This window comes from Balaenoptera physalus, assembly GCF_965194825.1.
Source record: "Balaenoptera physalus genome assembly, chromosome: 10".
Lineage (NCBI taxonomy): Eukaryota > Metazoa > Chordata > Mammalia > Artiodactyla > Balaenopteridae > Balaenoptera > Balaenoptera physalus.
Genome location: NC_138889.1, coordinates 26,294,138 through 26,321,418, shown reverse-complemented (window position 1 = coordinate 26,321,418; position 27,281 = coordinate 26,294,138). Strand labels below are relative to the sequence as shown.

At 45.7% G+C, this 27,281-nt stretch overlaps 1 protein-coding gene across 24 annotated transcripts in view; it reads right to left on the bottom strand.

The window, feature by feature from the left end:
• Window positions 1–27,281, bottom strand: part of LOC309668511 (neural cell adhesion molecule 1) — a 312,134-nt gene that overhangs the window by 64,065 nt on the left and 220,788 nt on the right. For all 24 annotated transcript variants that reach the window (XM_082478402.1, XM_082478421.1, XM_082478419.1 and 21 more), the window contains exons 2-3: window positions 2,658–2,732; window positions 770–988 (exon numbers count right to left, since the gene is read on the bottom strand). In XM_082478402.1, the coding sequence (XP_082334528.1) occupies window positions 770–988; window positions 2,658–2,732 (294 nt within the window). The remainder of the gene's footprint in view (window positions 1–769; window positions 989–2,657; window positions 2,733–27,281) is intronic.

Below are 27,281 nucleotides of genomic sequence, written 5' to 3'. Positions count from 1 at the left end.
TTCACCATGTGGGATGGAGCCAATGAAACACAGTGCACAGGTAAAATGAACTGGTAGAACATTTACTCTACAACTAATAGTAGGAGCCACCAGTCCTTCCTCTGTCTCCCACTCTGTCTGGCATCCCATCCCCAGCCTGTCTACAGCAGAAAGAATTTTGAAGAATAAGACAGAAGAAAAGCAGGCTTATGGCAATAAATACTGTGACAATCAATACTGTTCCATTGGCTGTCACCCATCATTACCCTGGCCAACAGGACAGATGCATGATAACAACGTAATGAGATGCTACCTCCAGACTGGTTTCAGTGGCAATGGGAACGACCCGCTCTGAGTGGCACAGAGTGTTCAGATAAAAACCCCACGCACCCCACCAAGCCTTTGTACTCCATTACCAGCAGGAAAAAGTGAAATAAGAGGGGATAAACTGAAGTGTACAACAGTCAGTCAACACTTGGGGAAGGGAGAGGGGAACCCATCCTAGTCCTCTGGGAATGGTGTAATTTCAATTTAGAGAATGGAGGCCAGTGGGAGGTAGCTGTGACCAGCATGAACACAGTTGTGAGTTCGGAGTTGGCCAAGGATCATTTAAAAATATACTGGAGCTCTTAGCTTGATGCAGAAAAGACTTAGGGAAAAGGAGGAAAGGGGCCCTGTCAAGCCCTCAGTGGGTCCTCTACTCCATCCCACTCTCTTTGCTACCCATGTGCCTTCCTAGACAAAGGAGAGGACAGGGAACACAGAAGGAGGAGGAGGAGGAGGATCTTACGGAAGATCTTCACATTGACCGTGGCCTCTGACTCGGTGCCATCCTCTGCAGTGACCACGCACTTGTAAATGCCGGCATCATCGATGTTGGCATTGTAGATGGTGAGGGTGGAAGAAGAGTCATCATTCCACACCACCGAGATCCGCTGCTGGTTCGGGGTGAGCTTTTCTCCGTTGGGGGAGAACCAGGAGATGTCTTTATCTTTGGCATCTCCTGCCACTAAAGAGGAAGAGATTATTTTCAAACCACTGAAAAGACAACGACCCCTCCAGGGTGACAGTGGGTACTCAGTAAGAGCTACTGAGCAAGAGCTCATCAGGCTTGATGACAAGGGGGGGATGACCATTCATGTTGGAGGTTTCTGTGTTTAATTGTTATGTCCATAATAGTATTTGGAAAGAACTCAACAAACACTGGTGCTGGTATTTCTCACAGTGGTCCCATCCCTAGTGAGGGAAGAGAAGAGATATTTACTGGGGACCCACTGTGTGCCAGGCACTAAGCTAGGAGCTTATAACCTCACAGAATGGGGGGCAGAGGGAGTCAGTATAGCTGGGATCTGAGCTCAAGGCTAGCTGGTCTGAGCCAACTCATCAGCTTATTTTCCAGGGCTTAGATTACGGTCTCTGAAGTGGAAGATGAGACTCTGGCTAGTTTTGGAGTGTAGACTCCAACCACTTTCATTCCAGCATCTGCCTGCACAAACTGGCATGACTGTCATTTCAGCGCTCCCGCCTCAGAGAGGCAAATGCATCTGCCTAAATGCTGCAAAGAAGGTAGCCAGCATCGCCTCTGCATCCTTTCCCTAGGCACCTTGGGATACAGCTGCTGAGCTGTCCAGACACTGAGCTGGAACAAGGGCTCTGGGACCCCCAGACATGGCTTTGCCCTGCCTCTCTGCACAGCACCCTTCCCCAGCCCACACCCACCACCCTGCAAAGATGCTTAGTGTGGAAATGAAGCAGCCTTCCTTTCAGGGCCCATCATGTTTTCAATAAATATGGCTATTTGCAAGATGTGCTATGGGCTCCACGGCTGCATGTTCAGATCATTTCAATTGCTGTAGTGAAGGCAAAGCTGGAAGGAACACATCCAGCGGCCACCAGCCGCCTCATCTGGTGCAAATCATGACAGCATTTCAAGGCCCCTCCCTGCCGAAAGCGGCTTGCTCAATGTCAGTTTACACCTAGCTCAGCTCTTTCCTGGTCCTTTCATGTTCCAAATCCCAGGCATCTCACATACAGAGACTCCAAAGCCTCATATGAAGCCTTTCCTCTGCAGGACATTTATGGATAATTAGCTGAGCTGTGGAAATGGGGGCATATTTTCTAAACAAAAGACAAGGACACCAGGTCCGACAAATTCTGATCTCTCGTTGGGGCAATGGGACAGAATATTGGAATTCACTAGAGAGCTGGGAAACCCAGGGCACCTGTCCTCACAGCAAAAAGAGGTACTGGTACTCAGTTTTCTTTCAGGCACTTTTTAGGCCTTCTTGGATTTTCCTGCTCTGGGGGATTCTAATAATCCGTACACTGACCCACTGAAGCATTCTTTCTGCACCAGCCCTGCTCTCCAGTGTCACTCATGGGACTCTGGATGTACACAGCGCAGGGGGTCTGGGGGCTGTGCTGACTTTCCTAAGAAAATCCCTAGACCTCCTCCATCACGAAGCAGAAGTCCACACAGCATATTTCGCTGTCCTGGGGCAGCCTTGGTAAGGGAAGGAAGGGGGTCTGAGCACTGCCCTGGCTCTCTGGTCACCCTGAGAGCCTGCCACAGGGTGACGCGAGATTCCAGGCACACTGAGATGCGCCGGGCAGACACAGCCGCTGGCTCTGCTCTGAGGGGTGGGTCTCCTGAAATGCAGTGTGACACGGGCACTTGCCTTGGCATAGGAAGAATTTGGACTCTCCGACGCTGATTTCCCCTTGGCTGGGAACAATATCCACCTGCAGAGAAACTGAAAAAGACAATGTCCACTTTAAACACGCGTTTGGATTTCTGAGACAGAAACCAGAGCTTTGATTCAAAAACAGTCTCCCCGCTCACATCAAGAAAGAGTGAAGACAGGAAGTTGTTTGGGTTTTGAGAACTTGTCACCAGAGTTCCTCATGCCGAGGCCAGGAGTGGACGGGGTCCAGGCCATTCCCTGTGGAATGGGAATATCCTCTATCAGACCGTGCAGGGGCCCCTGGAAGATCTGGGGGTGACCTCTGTGCTAAACGTTTCTGACCCCTTGAGAAGGCTTAAAGTCCTGCTCCAAACAGCAGCACGTCTGGGATTCACGGAAACAGCAGCCCAGCCAGTTCCATAAGGATCATCAACCTGCAGCAGCCCCACTGCTCTGTTAAGAGGGAAGCCTGCCGCTCCACAACCCTGCACAGGGCTTCCTGCCACTTCCCCACACCAAGGAGCTTGACCACTACGGGGAAGGATTCAACGTGAAGATCCAAACTGATTTTGAAGCAGGGGAGGCCCAACAAATGCTCACCTTACCTCACAACTCTAGGGCCAATACACCTCTTTGCAGAAGAGGAGACAGCAATCAAACATCATCACCCCGAGTAGTCAGTCAACTCTTCTGACATGCTGGCGTCTGTGCCCTGCGGCCCCCTGAATCTCTTGGCTACTGCACTGCAATATTGCAATATCTATACGCTCCACTCCACCCATAAGACAAAATACATTGCACCGGATCTCACAGATTCCTGTATTCATGGAGTTCCTCATTGATCTGCTTAGAGCAGATAACTGTTCCTCATGAAAATATACTCTTAGGGTAGGAAAAATGCTGTTATTCATTGGGATTCAACTTCCTTCTGCCTTTCCTCCTCTTAGGTGAAGTAAATCTGCAAGCTAAAGGCTAAGGGACATTTGCTTCAATGCGTGTAGCTTCTCAAAGCCGGTATGAAGGAGGGGCCTGGACAAAATAGACCGAGTAATAGAGACTCAGCTAGCCATTCCTTCTAACAGCCATTTTCTCTTCACAGTAGAACGGAGGGAATGTTCGTTGCCATGGTGATAGCCTTGCAGAGCTGCTGTGGGTCTCAGTCTGCGCTCATTTGATGAAGAAGCAACCATGGTTGTGCTCAATGGAACAGAGGGATCAAAGGGCCTGCTTGGGCAGGGAAGGGGGAGCATGGGGGCAACTCAGCTATCAGGGGCGCAACCTTCCTAACTGTCCTACAGACAAAGCAGCCCACGGAAAAACCCAGCAGAGGCTGCAGAGAAACGGATGGTTCGGTGGGACAGGAACGGAACAGGGGAGGAGTGAGGGTCATGGTGAGGAATTGGGAACAGGCTGGGAGAGGATCCTGAGGGCTCCACTGTGAGAATACGAAGTGGGAGTCCAGAGACTTCCAAATGCTGGTTCAGAAGAAATAGTATAGTAACTGCAGGGCAGCCTGTCTCTCCCTCGGTCAGTTTGCTGCTGATAACTCATTTGGGGCCGAGGATGGAATTCTTCCTGAGAGCAGTGAAATGTCTTCCCCTACCTTTCCTGAATTTCACCCGTAGTGCACAGAACTGCAATGGAATATAATGCCGGGGCCACGGCACCCGGGGGGGCAGAAGTGCCCGGCGGTGGCAGGTTTCTCCCATCACTCTCTTCTGGATGGAGTCAGGGCCACTGAGTTCTAACCTGAGGGAGCGGAAGGGGTCCCAACAATCACCATGTCCTGCCTCCTGATTTTCCAGATCAGAAAAGTGACTTCCCTAAGGTCACATCTAGTGAGGACCAGGGTGGCCCCAGAGCCCAGGCCACCTGGTTCCCAGGTAAGTGTTCTTTCCATTACGTAAGGCTGTCTCTGTGAGTAGGGGACAAAATGTTTCCACTCAGTTTAACAAATAATCCTGCCAACCTGAGGAACAACCTTCAGATGCACATCCCCTAAGAGAACAGAGCAAGCCCGCAGTATTTGGGGGAGCACGGGGCCCTATAGCGAGGGCTACAGGCCAGTGTCATCCATCTTAAGGCCAACCAGGACCTTTGCGTCCCTGTCTGTGGCTCCCATTCCATGGAACAACCGGCCTATGAAGCCCAGAAGCTGCGCCGATGCCATCTGTCACCTAAGTAATGGTCCTTTCTGGAGTTTACTGGGGCATTCTTTAGAGAATTAGAGACATATTTCTGCCTGGAAAGTTCACTGGCCCATATGCTGTGTATTAGCAGCCAGCTTCAACACAAGGATCCTGTGACTCTCACAGAGCCCTTACTGCTTTCAGAAGGATTTTCTTATCCCAAGTGAAAAAACAGACTTCATTTTTTTCAGCTCTTTTCAAACAGAACATGACTCTCAAGAGGGAGGAGAACACGGCAAGGCTGAAAAGTTTCCATACTCAAATGTGGCCAGTATCTATCTTTGGACCAAGGAGAGAAGTGAGAAATAAGAATTACAAAGGAACTCCCGGCTTCACCAGATCCCATGCACACATTTATCATCACAGAGATTTTTTAAAGAAGAGATATCCATTTAGACGCCTGACCTTTTGCACACATGGAAAAGATAGTGATTTCTCCTTCTAGACGCCAGTCAAAGCCAGGTCAGAGGAACCCCAGACTCTCTGAAAAGTCAACGCTTGGATGTTTTCCACCGAAGCACAATGGCTGATTATTCTTCCCCAAATGCAAAACCTTGAATTATTAGGTTTAATAACGGTAAGTGGAAATCCTGCTCCAAACCCCAAACTCTTTCCCTTCACTTCTTGTGGCCTTTTCCTTTATTACTGTATTAGTCCTCTCACTGCTCCCAATAAAAATTCCTGCCTCGACTTTCACCTTTCTCCAGTTGCAAATATAACTGAAATTTCCTCACCAGGCCTACCTCAGACCCTTTAGAGCAACTATGAAAAACACTTCTCCCAGAAAAAGTATCTCATTTCTTGCTTTGCAGAAACATTCTCTGCAGAAACACAGTGTGTCATCTTAGACGCATCCAAAGACACACGCTTATAAACACAGGTAGTTGGACCTGGCTGGGACCCAAGGGCAGGCTTTCAGTGTCCTCCCCTAAGGACTCATCCCCAAGGCCTCTGGCAGCCAGTTCACACTTTCTGGTTTACAAAGCACACTTTGTTACTTCACCTGAGGCTCACGACAATTCTGGGGTATAAAAAGGCTGATACTACAGTCCCCATTCTACAAAAGAGGGAATCAAAGCTCAGGGAAATGAAATAACTTGCCCAGGGCAACTCAGCTAATAAGTAGTAAAGTCAAGATTAAAAGTCATCTAATTTTAAGGCTCCAGCTCTTCCCCCTGCACTCCATAACTACCACTAATCTTTTCTTGGCCTCCTAATGGGCTCGTTATTGTTATTACCTATTAGTTACCATTTGCTCTCTTTCTAAATTATGGGCTAGAAAGAGCAGAGTGTACAAACGTCTTATTATCAAGTTGCTGCCATCACTTCTACTCTGGTTAATTATAACTGGCCTCTCTGTTCACAGATAACCATAGCATTATAATTCCCATTTTACAGATGGGGAAGTGGAGGCTCAGAGCCCTAAGTAATGGTAACAGTGGGGTCAAGATTCAAAGCCAGGTCAAATGCATCCAAAGCCCCAGCCATTTCTCCCACACTGTTCTATCCCTGGTGAACAGACAGAAAAAGCTTCTCTTGAGAATGGAATGAGTCCCTTCTCCATGTCTCATTGAAAAAGTAAAATAACCCCGTGAGAGATGTATATGTTTCAAAATGTGTTTTCTACTTAAATGTATTTTTTAAAAAGTAATGCCTTGTTCTGAAAGATATGCCAACTTGTTTAGCAAACAGCTTCAGGTTGAGGTAGAAGTTTTGTGATTCCCAACTCCCTAGCAGAAGCAAGCTGTGAAGTCTCAGTTGCTGAGAAAAAGGAATTAAAATTTCAGTTCTAAAGGTGCTAAGGCACTTATCAGAAGAGGTGGGATCTTACCAAAGCAAAGCAACAGAAAAAAATTATTCTGATTTCAAAAAGGAACTCATAGATTTCATCTGAGTCAGGAACTTCTTGCAGCAGTTTAATTTTACTGTTCTTTTCAGATTCTTATGTGCTTGAGGAAGTAGGAGCTGAAAGCAGAAAGTGAGCCCAGGTCTCTCCCATGGCTAATTGACAGTACCTTCTTGTTAAATGGTTAAAAAGACACTGGTTCCTGAGGAAGACAGACTGCAGAGATGCAGCAGACCCAGGGCCAAGGTAGGTGCACCTGCGGACCATGTTCTGGTCACCATTTTAAGAGATGGGTGAACGACAGAGGATTAATCGGATCAATGACTATGCACCAGATAAAGAGATTTTCCAAAACCTATTTAATAACGGCTAAGGAGTTTTGAAAAAGGCATCAAAGTCTAGTTCTACATTTATTTTGTCAGCTATTGTTCTAGAAATGAGCCTTAAATATCACTATACTTAACCACTTTAATGGTGACTTATTTTTTATTTTTCAAAGTATACTGAAGTGTCTTTCATTTGACGGTTCTGTGGGAAATCCAGATGCTGGAACCAGGAGCGTGATAACTGAGGCACCCCCGCTTGCCTAGACAGTCTGCCCTCATTGTTAGCAAAGTACTCGAGGGAAGATAAAGGGCAACTTCACTGATAAACCAAAGAAACGCAATGAATGTAAAACTGAGACTCAAATGGCAGTCCTGTAGAGTGGGGAAGGCCATGGACTCTGGGCCAACCCTCAGCTCTACCACTTACTAGCCAAGTGTAATCTTGGCCAAGTTATTTAACCTCTTGGTGCCTTTTTCCTAATCTGTAAAACGGGGAAAAACAGAACCCTTATCATAGGGCTGTTGGAAAGATTAAATGAATTAATACATGTAGAATAGTCTCTGGCACATAATACACATTTTATACTTGTGTATTATTATTATTAATAAGCCTCTATCAACAACCCTTCCCAAGGAAATTATTTTGGTTACTATTTTTGAGAGAAGCTATGTTTCCCTTTATGGTTTTAAATAAAGTAAACTTCCTGAATGATCCATGTGTTGGTCAGGTGGACCGATTCCACTCTCTACATTACTTGAAGATATTTAACTTGCCTGTCAGAATTTTATTGGTATAAAAGATGACTGAATTCAAAGCCAAAAAAACAATAATGTAGGCACTCTAGCCAAGTCACTTCACCTCAATTCTCTCATCTGTAAAATGGGGATGATAATAAAACTGAGGTCTTGTGGTTGGACTGTCTCATGGTTAAGAAGTCAGGGTCTAGAGTCAGAGAGGCCTGGATCCAAATTCCAGCTCAGATACGTAGTAACTCTGAGTTCTCAGGAGAGTTTCAGGACCTGTGATTCCACATTTGTAAATGGACATAACTCAATCAATCTCGCAGGGATGTTGAGATGATTTAGAGAAGTAATGTATGTAAAGTTCCCAACACAAGGTCAGGCTGTGCTGGTTGTCTTTTAAGTGATAGCACATACATGATAGTACTTTAAACTCACACACACACACACAAATACACACACACCCCCTAAACAAACAAAATCCCCAATAATGCTTGTAATGAGAATGAGATAGCAGGAACCTCTTGTAGACTACTGGATTCAACTGTCCAAAATCTATTAAGGGGTGTGTGTGTGTGTTTATCTACATGTATGTATGGGAACATCCACTGAAAGCATAGATAAAAGTGTGTGTGTTTGTGTGTGTGTGTGTGTATGAATAGAATAATTCAACTTGTCAGATTGCTACTGTTGCAAGAAGCAGCTGGACATAGGTAACTTTTCTCATTTTGGGAGAGAAAAATGAATAAACAATTAAGGATGACAAAGGAGTCTCACCCATTCTTGACATGTGAGTCTCACAATTCTGGCTTGAGCTACTGTTGACAGCAGCTGGGTAGGAGAAAATGAGGTGGACTGTTTTACTTTCAAATATTAACCCAAAAGTTATATGTCACTTTAAAGGAACTATAACATATATGCTTAGAGATTTTGGCTTCTGGTTCTGTATAATGGCATCATAATGGCAGACCATATTCTGATTGCCACTGGAAGCATCCTTCTTGTTTAAAGCTGGTTCATAGCAGCAACCAAAATTATCTAAGAGTCATACTCAGGGCTGCCAGTCTCTTGGTCAGCCTAGTTAGGGCCCCATCTATGTAAATGCTGGGAATCCTATGTAATTCCCATTTAAACCTAAACACCCAGAAATAATCTAGCTAGGGTTTCTAAGCCAACTGAGATAAGTTATGACCAAACCCTTGGGAAACCCTCTGTGTGTAGTCCTCACAGGACCCTGGGCCCCTGGCTTCTCCCAGTATATCAGCCAGCCTAGAGAGTGAAGGTAGCCCTCAAGAAAGCTGTGGTCTTCCCTGGTTGACAACACCAGCACCAGCAGACTTGCGAGAGCAGAACTCAAGACTGGAGAAGGAAGGGAAGCTGGCTCTTGGTGGTGGTGGTGGGTACATGGTTTATGCCTTTTGAATGGAGAAACCAGAGCTTCTGTATGAAGACAAATCATACAGAGAAGCTGTAGATAAGATACAAACTCTTCTAAACCAAACTCACTTAGTTCATATACCAAGCAGGTTTCCAAAGCCTATCATTTTAATAAAGCCATCAAAACTGGACAATGTTTCATTACAAAACTGATGCAATGACAATTCCTGGTGAAAATTCTCTTTAACTTCCTCAAATCTCAGGACTCTTCCAGAGTGATGGGGGGAGGTACACAGAAGGTGAATATGGCTTCAGAATTCTTCAGCTTTCTATGCAATATGATAAATTAGTTGATATTATAATATTACACTAAGGAAGAAAAAGTATTGAGCATCACTACACAACTGAGGCCTAGATGGTTAATCTGATATCCTGTTACCCCAAATAAACTATCCTATGAAATTCTGGTAGCCAAACAACAGAAACCAACTTTCTAGAAGCAGGAGGCTCTATTTCTTAGCATAATAAATTATATGAGCTGCTGGGAATCAGGAATAACTGGGTTCTGGCCCTGTTCCATAGGGCTGGCTTCATATCAGAACACAGAGCCAAGGCAGATAATGGCTTCAGCTCTCCTGGCCTCCTGAGTTCCCTGGGTCAAATTAACATTTCATTAGTTCTGATCGGATGGTTTAGTTTTATAGAACTAAATCAGTGGTTTCAAACCATGGTTGTTATCCCCACGAACTACTTAGAAGCTAGAAAACTTGACTAATGTCACACAGTGTCCTCGTGCTTCTGGTTATAGGGCAAGAAGATCTACGCGGTGGTTTAATCTGCTCAGATGTGATAGATTCACGCTATCCCCCAGGCTGCCACTCCCACAGCTAACCCCCACCCCCAAGAAAGTACACAGTTCCTACTAGGAGCATTCTAGAGCATCTTTAATAGGGAGTCAGAAGAAATGACTCAAGGGATATTAATCAGGAGCACGACCCAAACAAATTCCACACCACACCCCCAGATCAGACACAGGAGAGAAGCCAGCCGAACTCTGATGAAAGGAGCCGGTTGGTTTGCTTGTTTTTATAGAGGATCATAAAGGAAGGAGACGCATTGAAGAATTTACTGAATTTTTTTTCCCAAAGCAGCAATAAAGTCAGAAGGAGTCCTATAGAGCCTCAGAAGGGCCAGATTCCAGGCCAGGAGTGAAATCCTTTCTGAGTGGGCATTCGTACTGTCTCCTATAGTCCACAAGGGGTGAAGGCAGGAATGTTCCACAGCCCCCACCCTGGGGAGTACTCAGCTGAGGGCATGAGTGTGTACCAAGAGGCGGCAAATGTGGACTAGTTATACCCTGACTTCTGTCTTCTACTCTGTTGGATTGATTCACAGCCAGGGTTTTAGAGCTAACATTTAGTAACAGAGAAGGTTCGAGCTGGGGGGACCTGACATATAATCTCCAACCCCTTCATTTCACAGATGGGAAACACCAGAGCAGAAGTCTAGGGTCCCTGCAGCAAAGTTCAGGAGTCACGAGGTTGGGCCCAGGTGCTGACTGCTGACTTGAGGCCTCTTCTTGCTTCTGTGTCTCATTTGCTTTGTGTGTTCCCAGTAGCTATTTTGCCAACTCTTTCCTCTTGCCTGGTTTGCCCTGGTCTCACCTCTGTCCCCAAAAAGCAAGAGTCATCACTTGGAGAGACTGGCTCTATTACGTGCAGGTAGGAAAGCTGGACAAACAGCTGGTGGTCTACCTTCCTGTCCGAAGCCCATTAAAATATCTGGTGCCGCCAACACCAGCCCACTTTATAACAGAAGCTCTGGTTCCCTGCTTCCTTTTCATAATTTTTCTTTAAATAAATTTATTTATTTTTGTCTGTGTTGGGTCTTCGTTGCTGCGCACAGGCTTTCTCTAGTTGTGGTGAGCAGGGGTTACTCTTCATTGTGGTGCGTGGGCTTCTCATTGCAGTGGCTTCTCTTGTTGCGGAGCACGGGCTCTAGGTGCGCGGGCTTCGGTAGTTGTGGCTCGCAGGCTCTAGAGCGCAGGCTCAGTAGTTGTGGCGCACGGGCTTAGTTGCTCCGCGGGATGTGGGATCTTTCCGGACCAGGGCTTGAATCCGTGTCCCCTGCATTGGCAGGCGGATTCTTAACCACTGTGCCACCAGGCAAGTCGCCCCTGCTTCCTTTTCAGACTGTCCTTCCTGCTGTTTCCCTTTTCCTGGCAGAATGACTGCCAGCCAGCACTTTGCCTGCAGTTGAATTACTGAAACGTAGGGGAAGGATAGATGCAAATAGATGTTTGGAACCCAGCTAAGCTCCTCTAGATAAACAACGTAAAATCTATCAACGTGCCCCGATAACCCAGGCCTTCTTAGTAAACAGCTGTGTGCGATTTGATAGCTGCCAGGATGCCCCTGACAATGTTTCCTTAGGTCTGCTCTTCTGAAACCTTGCCTTGACAAAATGACTCATCCAACTTCTCTTCTTCCGGCTATAAAAAGGTACTGATACAAGGAGGATCGTTTCTCTCCCTCCCAACAGCTTTTGCCAACATGGCAAGAAGTTGGAATTATATCTTCCAATATTTGTCCAGCTGTTGTTTGCGGATGTTATATTCTTTACACCCAGAAAATAGAAATTTAGAGAATGCTGGCATGCAACTTCATCCAGAGAATTTCAAATCCTGCCCGTGTCTTTCAAAAATGTCTTATGTGATCATAGCTTTAAGCACATCTGGGCTATTGAAGATACAAAAACTTATAATCTCTTAAACAACCAGTGCAAAGAATTGTTAAATTTGGTTTCTGTCAAGTGAAAAAAATCACACTCTCAAACCAAGATACATTGTTTATATATAGAGTGATTATTTTGTGCCAGTCCCTGTACTAAGCACTTCACTGAGTTCACGTAATCCTCATAACAACCCTATGAGATAGGTACTGTTATGATCCTATTTGACAGATGAAGAAACTTAAGAACTGAAAGGTTAACTAATGGCCCAAGGTCACAAAGCTAGTAAGAGGTAGAGCCGAGACTTGAACCCCAGGCAGATCCAGCTCCATGGCCCTTGATCTTAAGTATGTATTACTTAAAGTTGGTTTCAATAAAAGTCAACTTTCATGAAAAAGGGGTTGCTCGTGTGCTGGATGAACCGGGAGACAAGTACATTAGTAGAGAAGAACACTATGTACTCAGGGATGTACTGATTCTGAACAGGGGCTGGAAACAGGTTGCTTGAATTCTGAGCCCGCCAGGCCACACGCCTCTCCCTGCTGCAGCGCTGCCTTTGTCCCTGAACTGAATCCTTCTAGCCCCTCTGCTCGCCACCAACGGGTCTGGCTTTGATGCCTACTGGCAGCCACCAGAGCTCAGTATCAGTGGTGGTCACCAACAGGGGTCAGGCAGAGGCTGTGAGTGGGACTTTCCCGTCTATGGGTCACTCCTGATCCCCCAATTTGGATTCTGGATAAGCCGTATCATGCCTTATTAAAATGTGAGTGTTAGAATTATTCTTTGCCAACACAAGTTGTGACTGGCTCTTCGCTCCTCTGCAGGGTGTGCATCTGAACTGGGTTATTAATGCAGCTCCTCGGCCAGTGTTTTCTCAAAGCACTCACTCTCCTTAAGAGGCCATCTGGAGAGCACCATGGTAAAGAGATTCTTATTAGAGGTCACAATCTCTTCTGCAGGATAGACAGTCCATTCCCTACTCCCTTGGCCACTGTCACCCCTCATCAGACAGTACCTGACCTGTTGATTAATACATAGAACCATATTACACAAAATTTTGAAGGAGATAGAACAGAAGAAAACTCAGCCACTTAATAATAATTTTACAAATAGTATATCCATTATCTGGGAAATAATTGTATTACTTTCTTGAATTAGAGAACAAATAAGAAAGCTGTCGCTGGCACCATTAATCAGGGTAAGAGCTGAAATGCCATATCTGTCACTATGGCTTATCAGGAACTTAGAAGTGAGAGCAGCCCCAGCCCAGGTGGGGTGGTGGGGAGGAGAAGGGGCAGCGGCAGACGGTGGCCGTGTGGTGGTCCTGGCACCTCTGAAGTACATCCTGGTTCTGAGTCTGTTGTACTACATCTGCCAACCTTAGGATCCATCCAGCCATCCAATTACAGAACATTACTTTCTGATCTTCAGTTAAAAGTCCTTTGGCTACATTTGTGGCCTCCTTCTGTCTTCACACAGTGTGATTTCAGGGACCCAGAAGAGCCCCCCAGGATTCTCCCAGCCCCAGGCTGGTGATTGACATGACATTTTCATTCTTGGTACTTCTACCTTCTGATGTGTATGCCTACTAACAGCCAGCAACTCTACGTTGCTATCAGTCTTTCCAACTTATAATGAATCAATGATGTGGACAGAGTTTGTTGGGAGGGCTGGGAAAATGGTCTGCTGGGTAGGCATAGGGAGTTTGGGAAAAAAAACAACCAAACACATAACATTCCCACTCATCTTCGTAGCTGAGACCTTCCACGTGTGCTAACTACGCTCCTTTCTTGCCCATAATAATGCTGCAACCCTAAAGAACTGCCAATAAGTCATAAACATTCAATATGGAGTGAGAGCCTTATGATATATCCCTTACAGTTTTTTTGTTTGGGTTTTGTTTTTGTAGTAGGGTTTTTATTTGAGCAACCATCACTAACTTCTTTCATTATTCACTTAGACTCCTTCCCTCGCCCAATCCAAATCCAACTGTCCTTGACAAACTCACTTTGCTTTATCCAATAGGCAGGAGAGCCTTTGAATCCCAGCCTAAGAAATCAAAGACAGAAAGATTAAAGAGAGTCCCCCCCATGGCACCAAGTCGTAATGGGCTTTGATGTTCAAGGACTAAAATGAGTGGGATCCCAAGGAGCCAATTCAAAGGTCAGAGGCAAATATGATGCTCACCCATGAGAAACAAACACAAACCCATCTCATCTGATGGTGGCAGAACCTTCTTGGAAGGATTTCACAAAGGCAATGTTTCTTAACTTCCCCTTCAAGGTGACAAACTCTAGTTCTATGAGCAACTTTAAAACCAAGTAACTAAACCATTATTCCTGAATCAGTATCTAAATAAAAAGGCAAAACCTGCCAAGAGACAAATTCTCTTTAGGGGAGGTTTATGGGAAACTTCCTCTCAACTTCAGGAGACCAAACCCCTTTCCTGGCAATGAGGATTTAGTGTCCACTGTGATCCTGCCTGCTGGTTCCAGCACCAAGTCTAACTAAGGGACTTGGGTAGGACACGGGGGAGAAAATGTGCACACACACTCACACACACACACACACACTCACACTCCTGCCTCACATTGTCTTCCTGGACAGCAAATTCCCCTTGGGAACTAACTTTTGAACTTTCAAGATGATGTCAAGTCACAGTGACCAGGTAAAACTGGATTCCTTAAACTCAGGGCACTGACCACTGAATTCACAGTCAGCCTCATCAGTGGCTAAACTTGGGAGTGGAAGCATTCGTTTCTACTCCAGACTGGACTGACAGCTACAATACCGAGGAGCCCTAAGACTAGTGGCGATCTGAACATATTTAAATTAGCAGAGCTCACACATGATGATGCTGCTTTGTGTTGCGTGTAACTTTTAGTTTTCTTTTCTTTTCTTTTCTTTTTTAAATATAAGCAAGTTGAAATTGTAAAGACTTGTAGACTTTTTTTTTTTTTAATTTTTGGCTATGTTGGGTCTTCGTTTCTGTGCGAGGGCTTTCTCTAGTTGCGGCAAGCGGGGGCCACTCTTAATCGCGGTGCGTGGGCCTCTCACTATCGCGGCCTCTCTTGTTGCGGAGCACAGGCTCCAGACGCGCAGGCTCAGTAGTTGTGGCTCACGGGCCCAGTTGCTCCGCGGCATGTGGGATCTTCCCAGACCAGGACTCGAACTCGTGTCCCCTGCATTGGCAGGCAGATTCTCAACCACTGCACCACCAGGGAAGCCCAACTTTTAGTTTTCTTACATCCCCACCAGAAACTCCCCAAACAAACTTCATGCTGCAGGGCTTTAACGGTGCAGACAGACAAGGCTGTAACTGTGGCTGTCTTAGAAGCAACAGTGCATCTGTCTGCTGTCAGGATGACTATGGCATCCTGGGGGTAACTCAGCAGATCTCTTAGCACCGTGGATCGTGACAGAATGGGTCACTCATTTCACATGCACTGGGATCTCCCCAACAGGTCTATCTTTTGTGTAATGGAGTCCCTGCCTTTATTGCCCTCCCATCACCTCTCTTCCCATCCCACCCCCAACTCTCAGGGTTGGCCTTCTGAATATTTCCATCAGAGAGACAGACAGACAGAAATCCTACACACCCAACAACAGCAACAAACTTTGGCCAAACAGGAAAAGCACAGATACATATGGATATATAGCCCTCATGTTTGCATTATACCTTATTTTGTAACAAGGCCTTTATTTCTATAAACAAGTCATAGCTGTCAGCATCACTATTTGGCCTTTAAAGGTGCCAGTATCTTATAAGAAAGCTATTAAACAGTAACAACCTGACAACCAAGTCTCCTAAAGGGACAGAATCGCCAGAATAAATGGCTAGAGCAAAAAGAGCTCACAATCCCAGTAGCACTCCCTAAACTCCCTTGGGGGCAAAGAATCCGTGTCTGAATTTCATCCTGCTCTCTGGAGGTATAAGCGATTACTCCCTCTTCCTCTTTTCTGTTATGGGGTCTACACATAGATTTACATTTCATGAAGCATTTCTCACTGAGTCCGTTCAGGCAAGATGACACAATTTGAATAGTCTACAAGATATTACCAACACACACACACCAAGATCCCCAGTCTGCACAATGTCAGTCTCAAAAGCCACTGAACTGTGACTTAATTGCCTGCTTCCTACGTAAGGCGAGGCGATGGTAACACCTAAGCTTTTCCCCAAACTTCTAGGTAGCTTTTAAAGCTGAAAACAAAAACAAAAACAAAACCTACCACATCAAAGACTTCTTGACCTCTATATCATCCTTTTTCACTGAACCCTTGGGGCGAGGCTATTAAGTGACCAAAATGGGCTCAAGTCTCGGGTTGGCCTTTGTCTTAGACCGAGACTTTTGTAACATCCCAAGAGAGAATGATCCAGAAACCAAGACCTGAAATCAAGGGTACTGGGTCCAGTTTCCCCACAGCAAAATCTGCCGGAGTCTGACTTATTCCTGCCTCATAGTGAAAGGCCTTGCTATACAGCTCAGAGATGGGGAACACCCTTAGAGGCCAGGTGCCAGAGGCAGAGCCTCAAAGGTGAGAACGGGTCAAAGAAAAGAGCTGAGAACTGCAGTCGAGAAGGAAAGTGCCTTCAGGGGAGAGAAAAGAGATGGAACTAACTGGATGACATATTAGTGCAGTGTAACAAAGGCCTTGAAAGAGCCTCAGGAAGCAGCCACCCTACATGCTGATTCTTCTGCTTCTCACAGCCTTCCAGAAACCACCAACTGTGACATAAGCTTCACAACCATGCCCTGTATGAGCAGCCCCGACCCTCCTGCTGTGTGCTCTGGACCTGGAGGCCATGCTGGGACCTTCCGGGAGACCCCAACTATGGGCACAGAGGACTGGCACAAACCAGACTGCACGGAGTGCACGATATTCCCTTACACTCTGCAAAAAGTGACACTGCTGGATTTTCTTCCAGGGAAAATCAACCAGGACCACGGGAGGGCTGATCCAGGGCTATCCTGGTCTTAACTGTTAAAATCTGGCCCCAGGATCCTCTAAGGCCATGGAAACCATAACAGAAGGGATCTGGAGGTGTAGAGGTGTGAAGTCAGTCCCTCCTCCCTGTCTCCATAGCAATGAGCTTGCACCTCCGTCACAGCCTCACTGTGTTATAATGTAGTAGCACCTGTTTAAATGACTGAACTCCGTAAGGACTGAGCCTTTGCATCCTCAGTGCTCAGCACATAGTATGCCTTAAGTGATGTGCTGAATTAACTGAAGATCCTTTTTGATTATTCTTTTCTGAGGTTCACATGAGTCTAATGGTTCTGAAATACATGGGATGCAGGAGTTCAGGCCCTGGAATAGTATCAGGTTACCTGCTTAAGAATCACCTGGACGTTTGTGAAAAATAGCTTTCCTTACTGCACCCCTAAAGATACTGATTCCGTACCTGCAGTGGGGCCTTGTGATTCTAATTTTAAAATGCTCCTCAGATGATTTTGATATGTAGCCAAGTGAAGATTCTCTGGCCTAGTCAATAATCTACCTGGCATAACTGATGAATTGCAAACAATACTGAACCCACCTAAACTCTTCAAGGCCCTGCCTGAAGTTTTTGATTTTTATAACCATTCTTATGTTGCCCTGCTACTTGGCCATTTATCACATTAAGCAATGTGACACAGCTCTGCAGAAACTCCTATTTCATGCATGTCTTTTCAAGTTTGTCACATTAGTACTTTAGCAAGTATAACCCTATGCTCAAAACGAATATACAAGTAAACATCACGTTTTTCTAAGAGCAGATATGCCTTGCAATCAAAATGGATATAATAATAAAGGACAGGAAATTACAACTGGGTACCACTGTCCTTAACATAGAGTTTGACATCCTTGGTTCATCTAGCCCAGGATGACAACCTGATGCTACAAATGGAAGGTCTCAATCAGTGTCCGTGATCAGTTGAGCAATCTTGCTCTTGCTTTGCTAAGCAGGTCAGCCTGAATTGTTCCCTGTATAAGCCATGTCTATAGCTCTGCCCCCGCAGATGAATGTGCTGGTCACTAAGTGGATGTGGTGTGAGAAATCTATCCTGAAAGCTCAGGGCAGATCTTTGTTAACTGTAAGAGAAAAGAGAGGTGAGGGGGGCGGGCATGAAGCATCAGACACTATCTTCCTAAAATGAGACTTCAGGGTTCTGACACAAATACAGTCTTTAGAAATTTTGAATTGGTTCTAAGTCATAAAACAAGATGAATTACTTCTATAGTAGCTTCAAAAGGGCAGTTAAAAAGTATACCCGGCCCTATCCGGCAGAAAGCATCCTGGTCCATGGTATAAGGAACTACCTGCCTCTTACCTTCATTGTGTGATATTGATGAATTTTAAACCTCTACAGGACCATTTAGCAGGCTCTCAATTCCCTGCTGAACCTGATAAAAGAAAACTTCCAATTGTTTCAAACAATTCCTAGCTGAATTCGTCTTGCTTTCAAAGCTGCAGAGTCCCAAGGATGAATGCTCTTCTTGTATGTAAAAGATGATTATTTATTCTTTATATCACTACGCTTGCTCACTGATTTTTTTCCTCTTCCCTACAGCACAGGCCTCACTTTAAAAGAAAAAGACATCTGGTGATTCATTAACTCTTCCATGAATGTGGAAATTCATAACCACTGCACGAATGCAGATGCCTTTTCCACCCAAGTTATAGATCTTTCTGCCCTTTCAATGTGGATCTCTATGGCTTACATACTCCCTACAAAATACTCCCACATGCAGGAAATATAGAAGAAAACGTACACGTACATTTTCCTATTAACCCTTATGTTTCCTCTTTCTTAAACTATCCAGAGAAATTCAAACTACCCAGAAGAGTCTGTCACCACTGCTCACTCTCCTGAGGATACTGAGGGACCCAAAGGGACACCTGGAGCACCACATGGGGACCTCATTTGCTTTCCAAGTGGCCAGTGCACATAAGAACAGGTAAGCCTCCAACACTCAACTTCTGGCTGGTTAAATAATTCGTAGCTGTAAGTTTCTTGGTCTTAAAATTAGAAATTGAAAACAATATTTAAGAGATGACTCCAATTAGAGGAAAAAGGGGAATAAAAGAAACACACCAAACAGTAGATGGTAAGCTACCTAGAGCGAGGGCAGGTCTTTTCTGCAATTTCAAAGTGTCTTGTACTTAGTTTTATACCCAGCAGGTTCCAATAAATGCTCTCCACTGCCTGACAGCAACCCTCCTTTCATTTATGTTTTATCTCCCGAGGTGAATATTGTTTCTTAAACTACTTGCTTAAAAAAATGTATTTTAAAAATGTTTTCAATGGAAATGCCTGGGTCAGTCCCTAAAAGTGAGGCCAGTGGGAAGAGAATCCCTGTGGCCACTCAGCAGGAGATGTGGATTCTGGTTCTAATCGCCTCATTTGTGCTGTGGCATTGGTGCCTCAGCTGTAAGATCAGGATAAAAGAAGAGGCAGAGGGTGGCAAAGTGGGAAAAGCAGGTGAAAAGGAACCAGAAAACCAGGATTTCGTTTAGCCTTGCCCCTAAAACACCTCCAGGATTTGAGGTAAGTCATTTTATTTTGCCAGGTCTAGGTTTATTCATTTGGAAAGGAAGAGGTTGGACTAACTGATTTTTAAGGTCCATTCCACCCTATGGTCCTATGACTGGGGCCAAGTTGGCAGTTCATCAAGGGGTTTCCCCATCTTCCTGCCAAGGTTGGCTTGTCCCAGTCCTGCCAGGTGGGGTGGGGAGCTTGAACCTGCAGGCAGAGGCTCACCTGACTCCTGAGCCAACCCTCACGGATCCTGGCGACCCATCAGAAGCCCCAGTCCCACCAGGGAGGCCAGTGCTGCCTCCTTAAGCCTGGGGTCCTGGAGTACTGACGAGGTGCTGCCCTCTTGCCAGCCCCCGCCCGAGGTGGCGCCCTGGACTCTGGCTAAAGTTCTGGTCCTAGCCAATCAGACCACCCAGAATGCAAGGCTGCCACCCACTGAGCTTGGAACATGTCCCTCCTCCAAACTCCACCCCTGCTGCCTCTTCTCCCACCCCAGTCCTTCCTGGTTCCCCCTGTTTGGTGAGACAGAGATGGTGGTTCTATCTGCACCATGCAGTGGTGGGGAAGACAAGCAAAATGCCCCGTGAAGCACATAGTACACAGCAGGCAATCTACCAATGGTAGTCGTCATCACCACTGATAACCATAATGCAAGGCAGAAAACGCAAGCGCCTGGCAGCTGTTAATTACGCCGTGTGAGAGCCCAGAAAAGCAGCCTCAGAGCAGCCTGATGGGGGAGCAGGCCCCCTTCCCGCCCTCTTACAGGATGACGCTGACAAGAGGGAGCTTAACAAGCTGACCCTGGCCCTTCTCCAGTGCATTCCCAGTCGTCCTTGGACGCATTACCGTCTGGTAGGAGAATGAGAGAAACAGAGAACAAGACGGACTATTCTTTTATCAAGACTTTTACTCCCACTGGGGTACAGTCAAAAAGCTTGATGTTTCTTTAAGTGTTAAGCCATCCCCATGGACTTAAGGGAAGAGATTTGAATAACTCTGAGGACAGTAAGCTGTATTTTGCCAAATAACATCATTATGACAAGGGCTATAAGAAAACCAAGGAGCTAGAAAGAAACTGCTGTCTCCATTTGTCTTTTTTCCCTTCTTGGGTTTATGCAGTAGTAAGCTACTTAGACATGAGGATATACCCCCTAGGGCCTATTTCAAGGAACACTTTTTGAAGCTTAAGTGGCTAAGTGGTTTCATTCAAAGAATGTTTAAACCCTGGAGGCTAGTATGTCAAAATGGAGTGGAGTTCCTTAGTCTAAACCCAGGTGGCTATCCATCATTGTAATGAAATCAGGAGAGAATCAGAGAGGCTGGACCAGCCAAACATCACCAGGATTCCGGTTGCTTCTGAGGTCCAGTCCTGTTTATGGCAAGGAGAGGGAAGTCCATCTGGACCAGAACCACGTGGTAAACCCTTCCCTAAGGAAAATCTGGCCATATCATTGTAGGCTTATTCACACTCAAAGCAGGTCCTGGGCCTCAGAACCTGTGCCTCCCAAAGCCAGACAGTCGAAAGCCCACCAAACAGAGCTCAGGGAACCTTGCTGACTTGGACAGCAGGAGAGTGGACAGCTTGGAAGCACGAGGCTGACGGTGCCCAAGAGGCGTCCCAGGGGCTCTGCCTACAACACACATGTTCACACCAGATCTCACAAATGCCTCTAAGCAGATTCTCCCAGCCTAGGAGGAACTCATTCTAGTAGGAACTTGTCTTTACATTATTAGTGAAACTGAGAAAATGACAAAGAAGCTCCAGCAGAAGAATCGGCATTGCTATTCCACTTATATCAAGTAGTAAAGAGAAAGTTCAGTATGAATGAGGCCCCCCATTTGGGATACAGCACTCACATCAGCAACCGAGTATTTAACTCTGGGCCAGACGCCTTACAAACGTCATCTCTGGGACCTAGCACTGTCCTTGCACACTCACTGACTGCGTGATTGAAGCTCACATCCACCCTCCATGGGGGGGGCTACTGTTACCCATTTTACAGATGAGAAGACTGAGGCCTAGAGAGGTTAAGTGAGTTGCCCAACATTACACAGCTAATAGCTGTGGTTGGGGGGGGCTTGGCTTTGAGAACTCAAGGTTGCTCTGCTCCAAAGTCCACTTCCTTTGTCTTATACCATGATGCCTCCAATAATGCAGTGGGGCTTCCAATGGGAGACTGATTTCTTCTCCTTTTTCTACTCCAAGTCCAGGTCCTTGCTGTTTATTCTTAGGGGTAGAGAGAAGAAGCGAACTGACAATGCTACAGGGAAGATCATCCTTGCCATATGTATTCACACATCACGCCCACACTTTCCTTAAGGGTGCTGTCCTGGGCTAGGCGCCCAGACATTAAGCCTTTTGAAAGATCATTCCAGAAAGTGGCTTGTGATTCTTTTAATACCAAGTCTGATGCTAAGAAAAACTCCACCCTCTAACCCTTACCTTTACAAGTTTATTTTCTTCCTTTAGCTAACGCTCCCCAAAGGGGGAATCCCGGGGATGGCCAAATGCCTCCATCAAATATGCTCTCTCCTACCTTTCAAACCCAAAGTTCTCAAAACACTCTTTTTACTGGGGGTATTTCTTATCTGCAGGATGAGACCAGAAGCCTCTTCAGGACAAGGGTAGGGTCCTCCTGTCCTCGCCATCCTCCAGGCGCTCAGCCGTACCTGTCCCAGCAGATGTTCAACGCAAGTCAGGTGAAGTGAGAAGCACGGCCCCTGCTGCCGCTGGCGCTCCACACACGTGGGCGTGTGAGCAGAGGCAGATGTTGCTGTGGCTCCATGCTGCCTGGAGCTCTGGGGTCCTGTTCTGTGTGCTGATCTTGGGGAAGCCACAGACTCCAGATCCCCAGTTTCTTCATTTATGAGAAATGAGTGTGAACATTCTTTGAATTGAGAATATTGAGTTGGATTCTTTCCTTTCCCCTATTTCCCAAGATACTGCTTAAAGACCCATTGTCACAAAAACCATGTGTCTCCATATTTTAAGAGACAATTTAAAAGCAAAGGAAATCTCAGCGTTTCATGCTAAGGAGGTTTCAGACATCCTCATGTTTCTCACGATTTCCATGTGGTTGGTTGGAAGCTCTTTCTAAAACCTAACTGGTGATTGTCTACCTTCTATCATATGCCCCCGAGGGCTGGGAGAGAAGAAATGACCCAACTGTTGATAGTAAAGCCACACCAAGACTGTCTGGCAGCGTCCTTATTAGCACGGCAGACAGAGCAAAGATGGCTAAATCATATACCTGCCTCTCTCTCATGGCTGTGCCACTGAGTCCTACACAATAGACCTTTGGAAGCAGCCAGCTTGTCCCCTGCACATTGGGTGAGCTGAGGCAAAGACAATTTTCCAGGCTGTCTGGCTATCAAGAGACACCAAACTGCTTAGCCGAGCAGACGTGATTTCCTTCAACTTGTTGCAAAATTCTTAAACAAACTTTGAAAATGGAAATGTGTTCTCATTTTACTTCATAGCTAAAGGATGGTGAATGCTTTACATGGGAATCAAGTTGGGGGGTACCCACGTAAACATACACTCTCACAGAAAACAAGATGAGGCTCTAAAACGATTAAAAATGGGTAATGACGTATCATTTAAAAACATATGATAGGCTTTCATCACACTTGTCTCCTGCCCAGTGGCATGCGGGTAAATGGCTCTTGGCGGTGGGGGAGTCCTAATTTGTAGCACTTGTCAATTTCTGTGGTGTAAATACTCCCACCATGAAATTTCAAGCTACCAGAGTGATGTTTCTGAATGTGACTTTGGAAAAGATACCCACAATAGGCTGTTGAAAACTGGTGGACCAGCTCCAACATACACCACTGTCCTGCCCAACGTTTAAGCCCTAATCCTGGGCTACAAGGCGGGGCGGGGGGGGGTTGGTGGTCACCAAGAGCCTGCTTTCTCTGGCCTGGCAACAGCAACAGGTGAGTGAGTTGATGCAATCTGGACTAATGCACGTCAGCCCTTCAAAGGTCAGCCATCCTAGAACACTGAGATCTCACCGCCATCTTCCATGTCGTCATCACTCTCTGGACTCTATTCACTCTTCAGAAAGCCAGCAAACATTTCTGTCCTGAGATAACCCTGAGGGCTCAGGAAGAAATTAGCCTTCTTTCCTTTTTACTGAGCTCTCTCTCCTGATCCCAGCAGGCAGGCTGGCTTTGGTTATCCTGCATATGCCCAAACCCAGGCTGTCTGTCAGGAACTTGCAGAAAAGCAGAGTGTTAAGTTTTGCTAATTGGCCTCCAGGATGAAGGAGGTTCGTCAGAGGCCTGTGGAGATGTGGCAGGACCAGCCTGGGTGCAGTTACATTTCCAGCTAGTTGGCTTATTCTCCCAGATTTCATCATCCTGCACATGAAATATACACTGGAACTTCAAATCATTTCTAAGGACAAGAGGCTAGGTCTGGTATTGGGAGATGAACCCTGCTCCCTGGTTTAAGTCACCATCTGCATTCGCCTGGCATGCCGTGGAACATGAGGGTCGCCCCGTCCTAAGGTATTTTACTCCTCCCCTATGCTTTCCTCTCCACTGGGCTCCTTTTTCTGTCTCCCTGCCTCTCCTCTGCTCTCAGGTTCTCTTTCTATCTCTGTTTCATTTTTCTCTTCTAAGATAGAGGCACGAAGAGGGTGGGATGAAGAAGAAGGACATTCGTGATGCGAGGATGGTATTTGCATTTATTTCATCTGCAGGGTCTACCTCGTGCTTGTTTCTTGGACTTTAAATCCCACATAGTCTTTAAGGAACTGCTTTTTAGAGCTTAACTATGCATTTATAGAGTCTCTTTTCCAAAACAGCATTCCTCCCACTCATTTCCCTCCAGTGGATTTGTCTTTCACTTTTGCTGCAGGCATCCCTTTTGAGGGAGTGCGGGGAGGGTCCATGGGAGGACGGATATGAAGGTGACAAGCAAGAGAAACAGAGATAAAAGGGAGGTGGCAGAAATGGAGAGGTGGGCGTGGCAGTCCCACCTTGGCCGCCCACGGGCTCCTGTCAGTTCTGAGCCTGACCTGGGGGCTCAGCCTAAAATATCCCCCACCCTGACACCTCCCCTTCCGTTCATTCCCCACCACGGGGTCTGACCCCCACTTCACCTGCCGCCTTCAGGGTTGTGTTCCATTACAAACGATAAGAAAAGCGTGAGGCTCCTCCCAGATGACTTAAACAGTGGCTCTTTGAGTACAATGTATCCTGTCTTCCTTCCTGGTGGAATTTCAGACCATGTAAGGCGGTTCCGGGAAAGAGAGAGGCCTATAGAGTTGATGCCCTTGAAGCCACCCTACGTGGGCAGCAGCTTACACCAGGCCTACTCAGCCCGTGAGTGTGATAAACACCAGCGCTGCAAACATTCCAACCGGAGATATGTTTAAATACGCAATCTGTGAATCCAAGGCAACCAGGAAAACATACCCCAGGATATGCTTGAGATAACACATCTTGTGATCCTGCCAGTGACCCCTACCACACTGTCAGACAAGAAAGTCTATTCAGAAGTTTGGAGAAGATGCAGCAGGACTATACATTCCAAACTTCCAAAGCCAAGTTTATCATTCCTGGTGAACTGACACAGGATATCACTTTCATACCCTTCCACATGTTGATTTTTCATTGAGGATACAGCCCTCATATAAGAAGTTGGTGGACAAGCTTTCCTCAACACGCTGGGAAATAAATGGTGTATTTTTTTTTTATGGTAGAATGGAAACATTTGGAAAGCATTTAGTGTATCTGCTGTTAGGAATTTGTTAAGCTAAAGTTGGCCCCATCTCAATGACCACAGAGAAAAACCACACAAATTAAACATACAAAAAACAAACAATGGGGTGATTTACAGATGTCTCATATCTTAAGCTGAAGCTCGGAAGAAAAAATTAATCTTTGCAAAAGCCCATAACATCTCCCTTGAAAATCATGGAGTGTTTTGTGTTTCTCCTTTGCAGACCAGTGGGTGTTCTCAGAGGTGGGGTGGGGATGTGACCTCAGAATAGACCAGATAGTTTTTCAAGATGTCAGAGAATTGGACGGTGATCGAATAGGGCTTCACCTACTCTCTTGTAAAATATAACAATCAATTGTGGACGAAACAGCTTTGGTGAGCTGTAGAACACCTAGCATCCTTTCTGACCCTGGACTACTTCCTTGTACTAACTCTTCAGCACAATCAAAGCAGAATCTAACTTTGAGTAACATGAGGAACCTTCACCCGTACCTTTGCTTCTAAAAAGCTATCCAGCACCCTTCCTAAACCTATAAGCCTCTCAAGTGCCAGCCCTATCTTTGATCTCTGCAACCTTGGGACCAGCACCCTTCCTGGCACGTAGCTGGGCTACACACAGTTGATGAAGGGGTGTGAATGAACCCACTGTGATCTCTGGATTCTCACTCTGTGTTCTTGCCATTCGAGTCTTATGATTTGATCTTGTTCTACCAAGACACGTTGTATTTTATCAAAAACACCAGCATCTGGTGGTTGTTAACCAACCACCCTGTACTTACCATCCTCTTCTCTTAACTCACTCATCATCTCCTCTCCACCTGCTCACCAACTTCTGCATTGTCTCCAGTTTACTTAAACAGCATTCTCATTTTCATTATTCTTGCTTCTTTCTTCTTTCCCTCTTTCTTGCATTTATATATATGCATATTTACATATATGCACAAACGTGTTGGGTTTTACATATAGGAACATAAATATGTGTCCAGATATGTAAGGAGTATGACTGATGTTTTTTCACAACGGCAAATGAAATGAAAAACATAAAAACAAAGATATTCTATTATTTCTCCATACAAAGAGAAAAACTCAAAGATTCATCCCTTTCAGTGTCATAACTGCCTTACTAGCAAGACTATATTCCTACACCCTGGGGGAATATAGGCTAATTCTCTAGAAGCTTAGGCCTGGCCTAGGTCTAAAACCAAATTACACGTGTGGTATATTGAAATATACCCCCGCTCTTACTGAGGAATGGGGCCAATGTGCAAAACTCCTAAATCAAAAGTACTTTCTACAAGGTGAATAAAACGGTGAATAAATCAATGACATACATGTGAGCAGTGGGGCAAAGTTTCCCAACTGGAGGTGATGTATGCAATTCAAGTGCTTTCCAAATTGTTACAAAATGCACGACTCACATTCTACTCCTTGCCACCTTCATTCAAACAGTACACACAGCCTCCATCTCTTGGGCCAAGGTTTATTGTGGTGCTGTCATTCACAAATCAGCACAACTGGTAAACTCTATTAAACTTCCATCAACTCCTCATGTTGCATTAGAGACCTCAGTCAACCTTTTGACAACAACTGTAAAATGTCTCCAGATGGTTAACATAGCACATCAAAGTTAGTATTCAAAGGCTTCAGTCAATCTAAGGAATACAGATCTCCCACAAAGGCATGGCACCATCCAGCAACCTCAGTTGCCAAGGCACCTGTGGAGACTTTTATTTTGTAGGGGCTGCAAGAAGGAAGCCTTTTGGGCCCCAGCTGATGTGCAAACACCACACACACACAACCTTCTCCAGTAGATGCAAAGGTTTTATTCCCTGAGGATGGAGCCCGAGTTGTTGGTGGGCCTGGAGTGACAGCAAGTATGACATAACACTTGTACTCCACCTTTGATGGAATCCACGCAGAGGAGGCTTTCTTGCTGGGATTCCCCTACTCTAATCTACCTTCCATGTTGCATCCTTCTCTTCACCATTTCTTTACCTTATTTCTGTTTCTTTTCCTTAGTGAAAATATGAATGGGACCTGGTATCTCAATGCCACATGCAAGGAAAAAAAAATACTAAGTCGAATGTGAACATTTTCACATTTCCAAATTTGCAATATCTTTAAAATCTGTGCCAGCCAAGGGTGGTTAGAA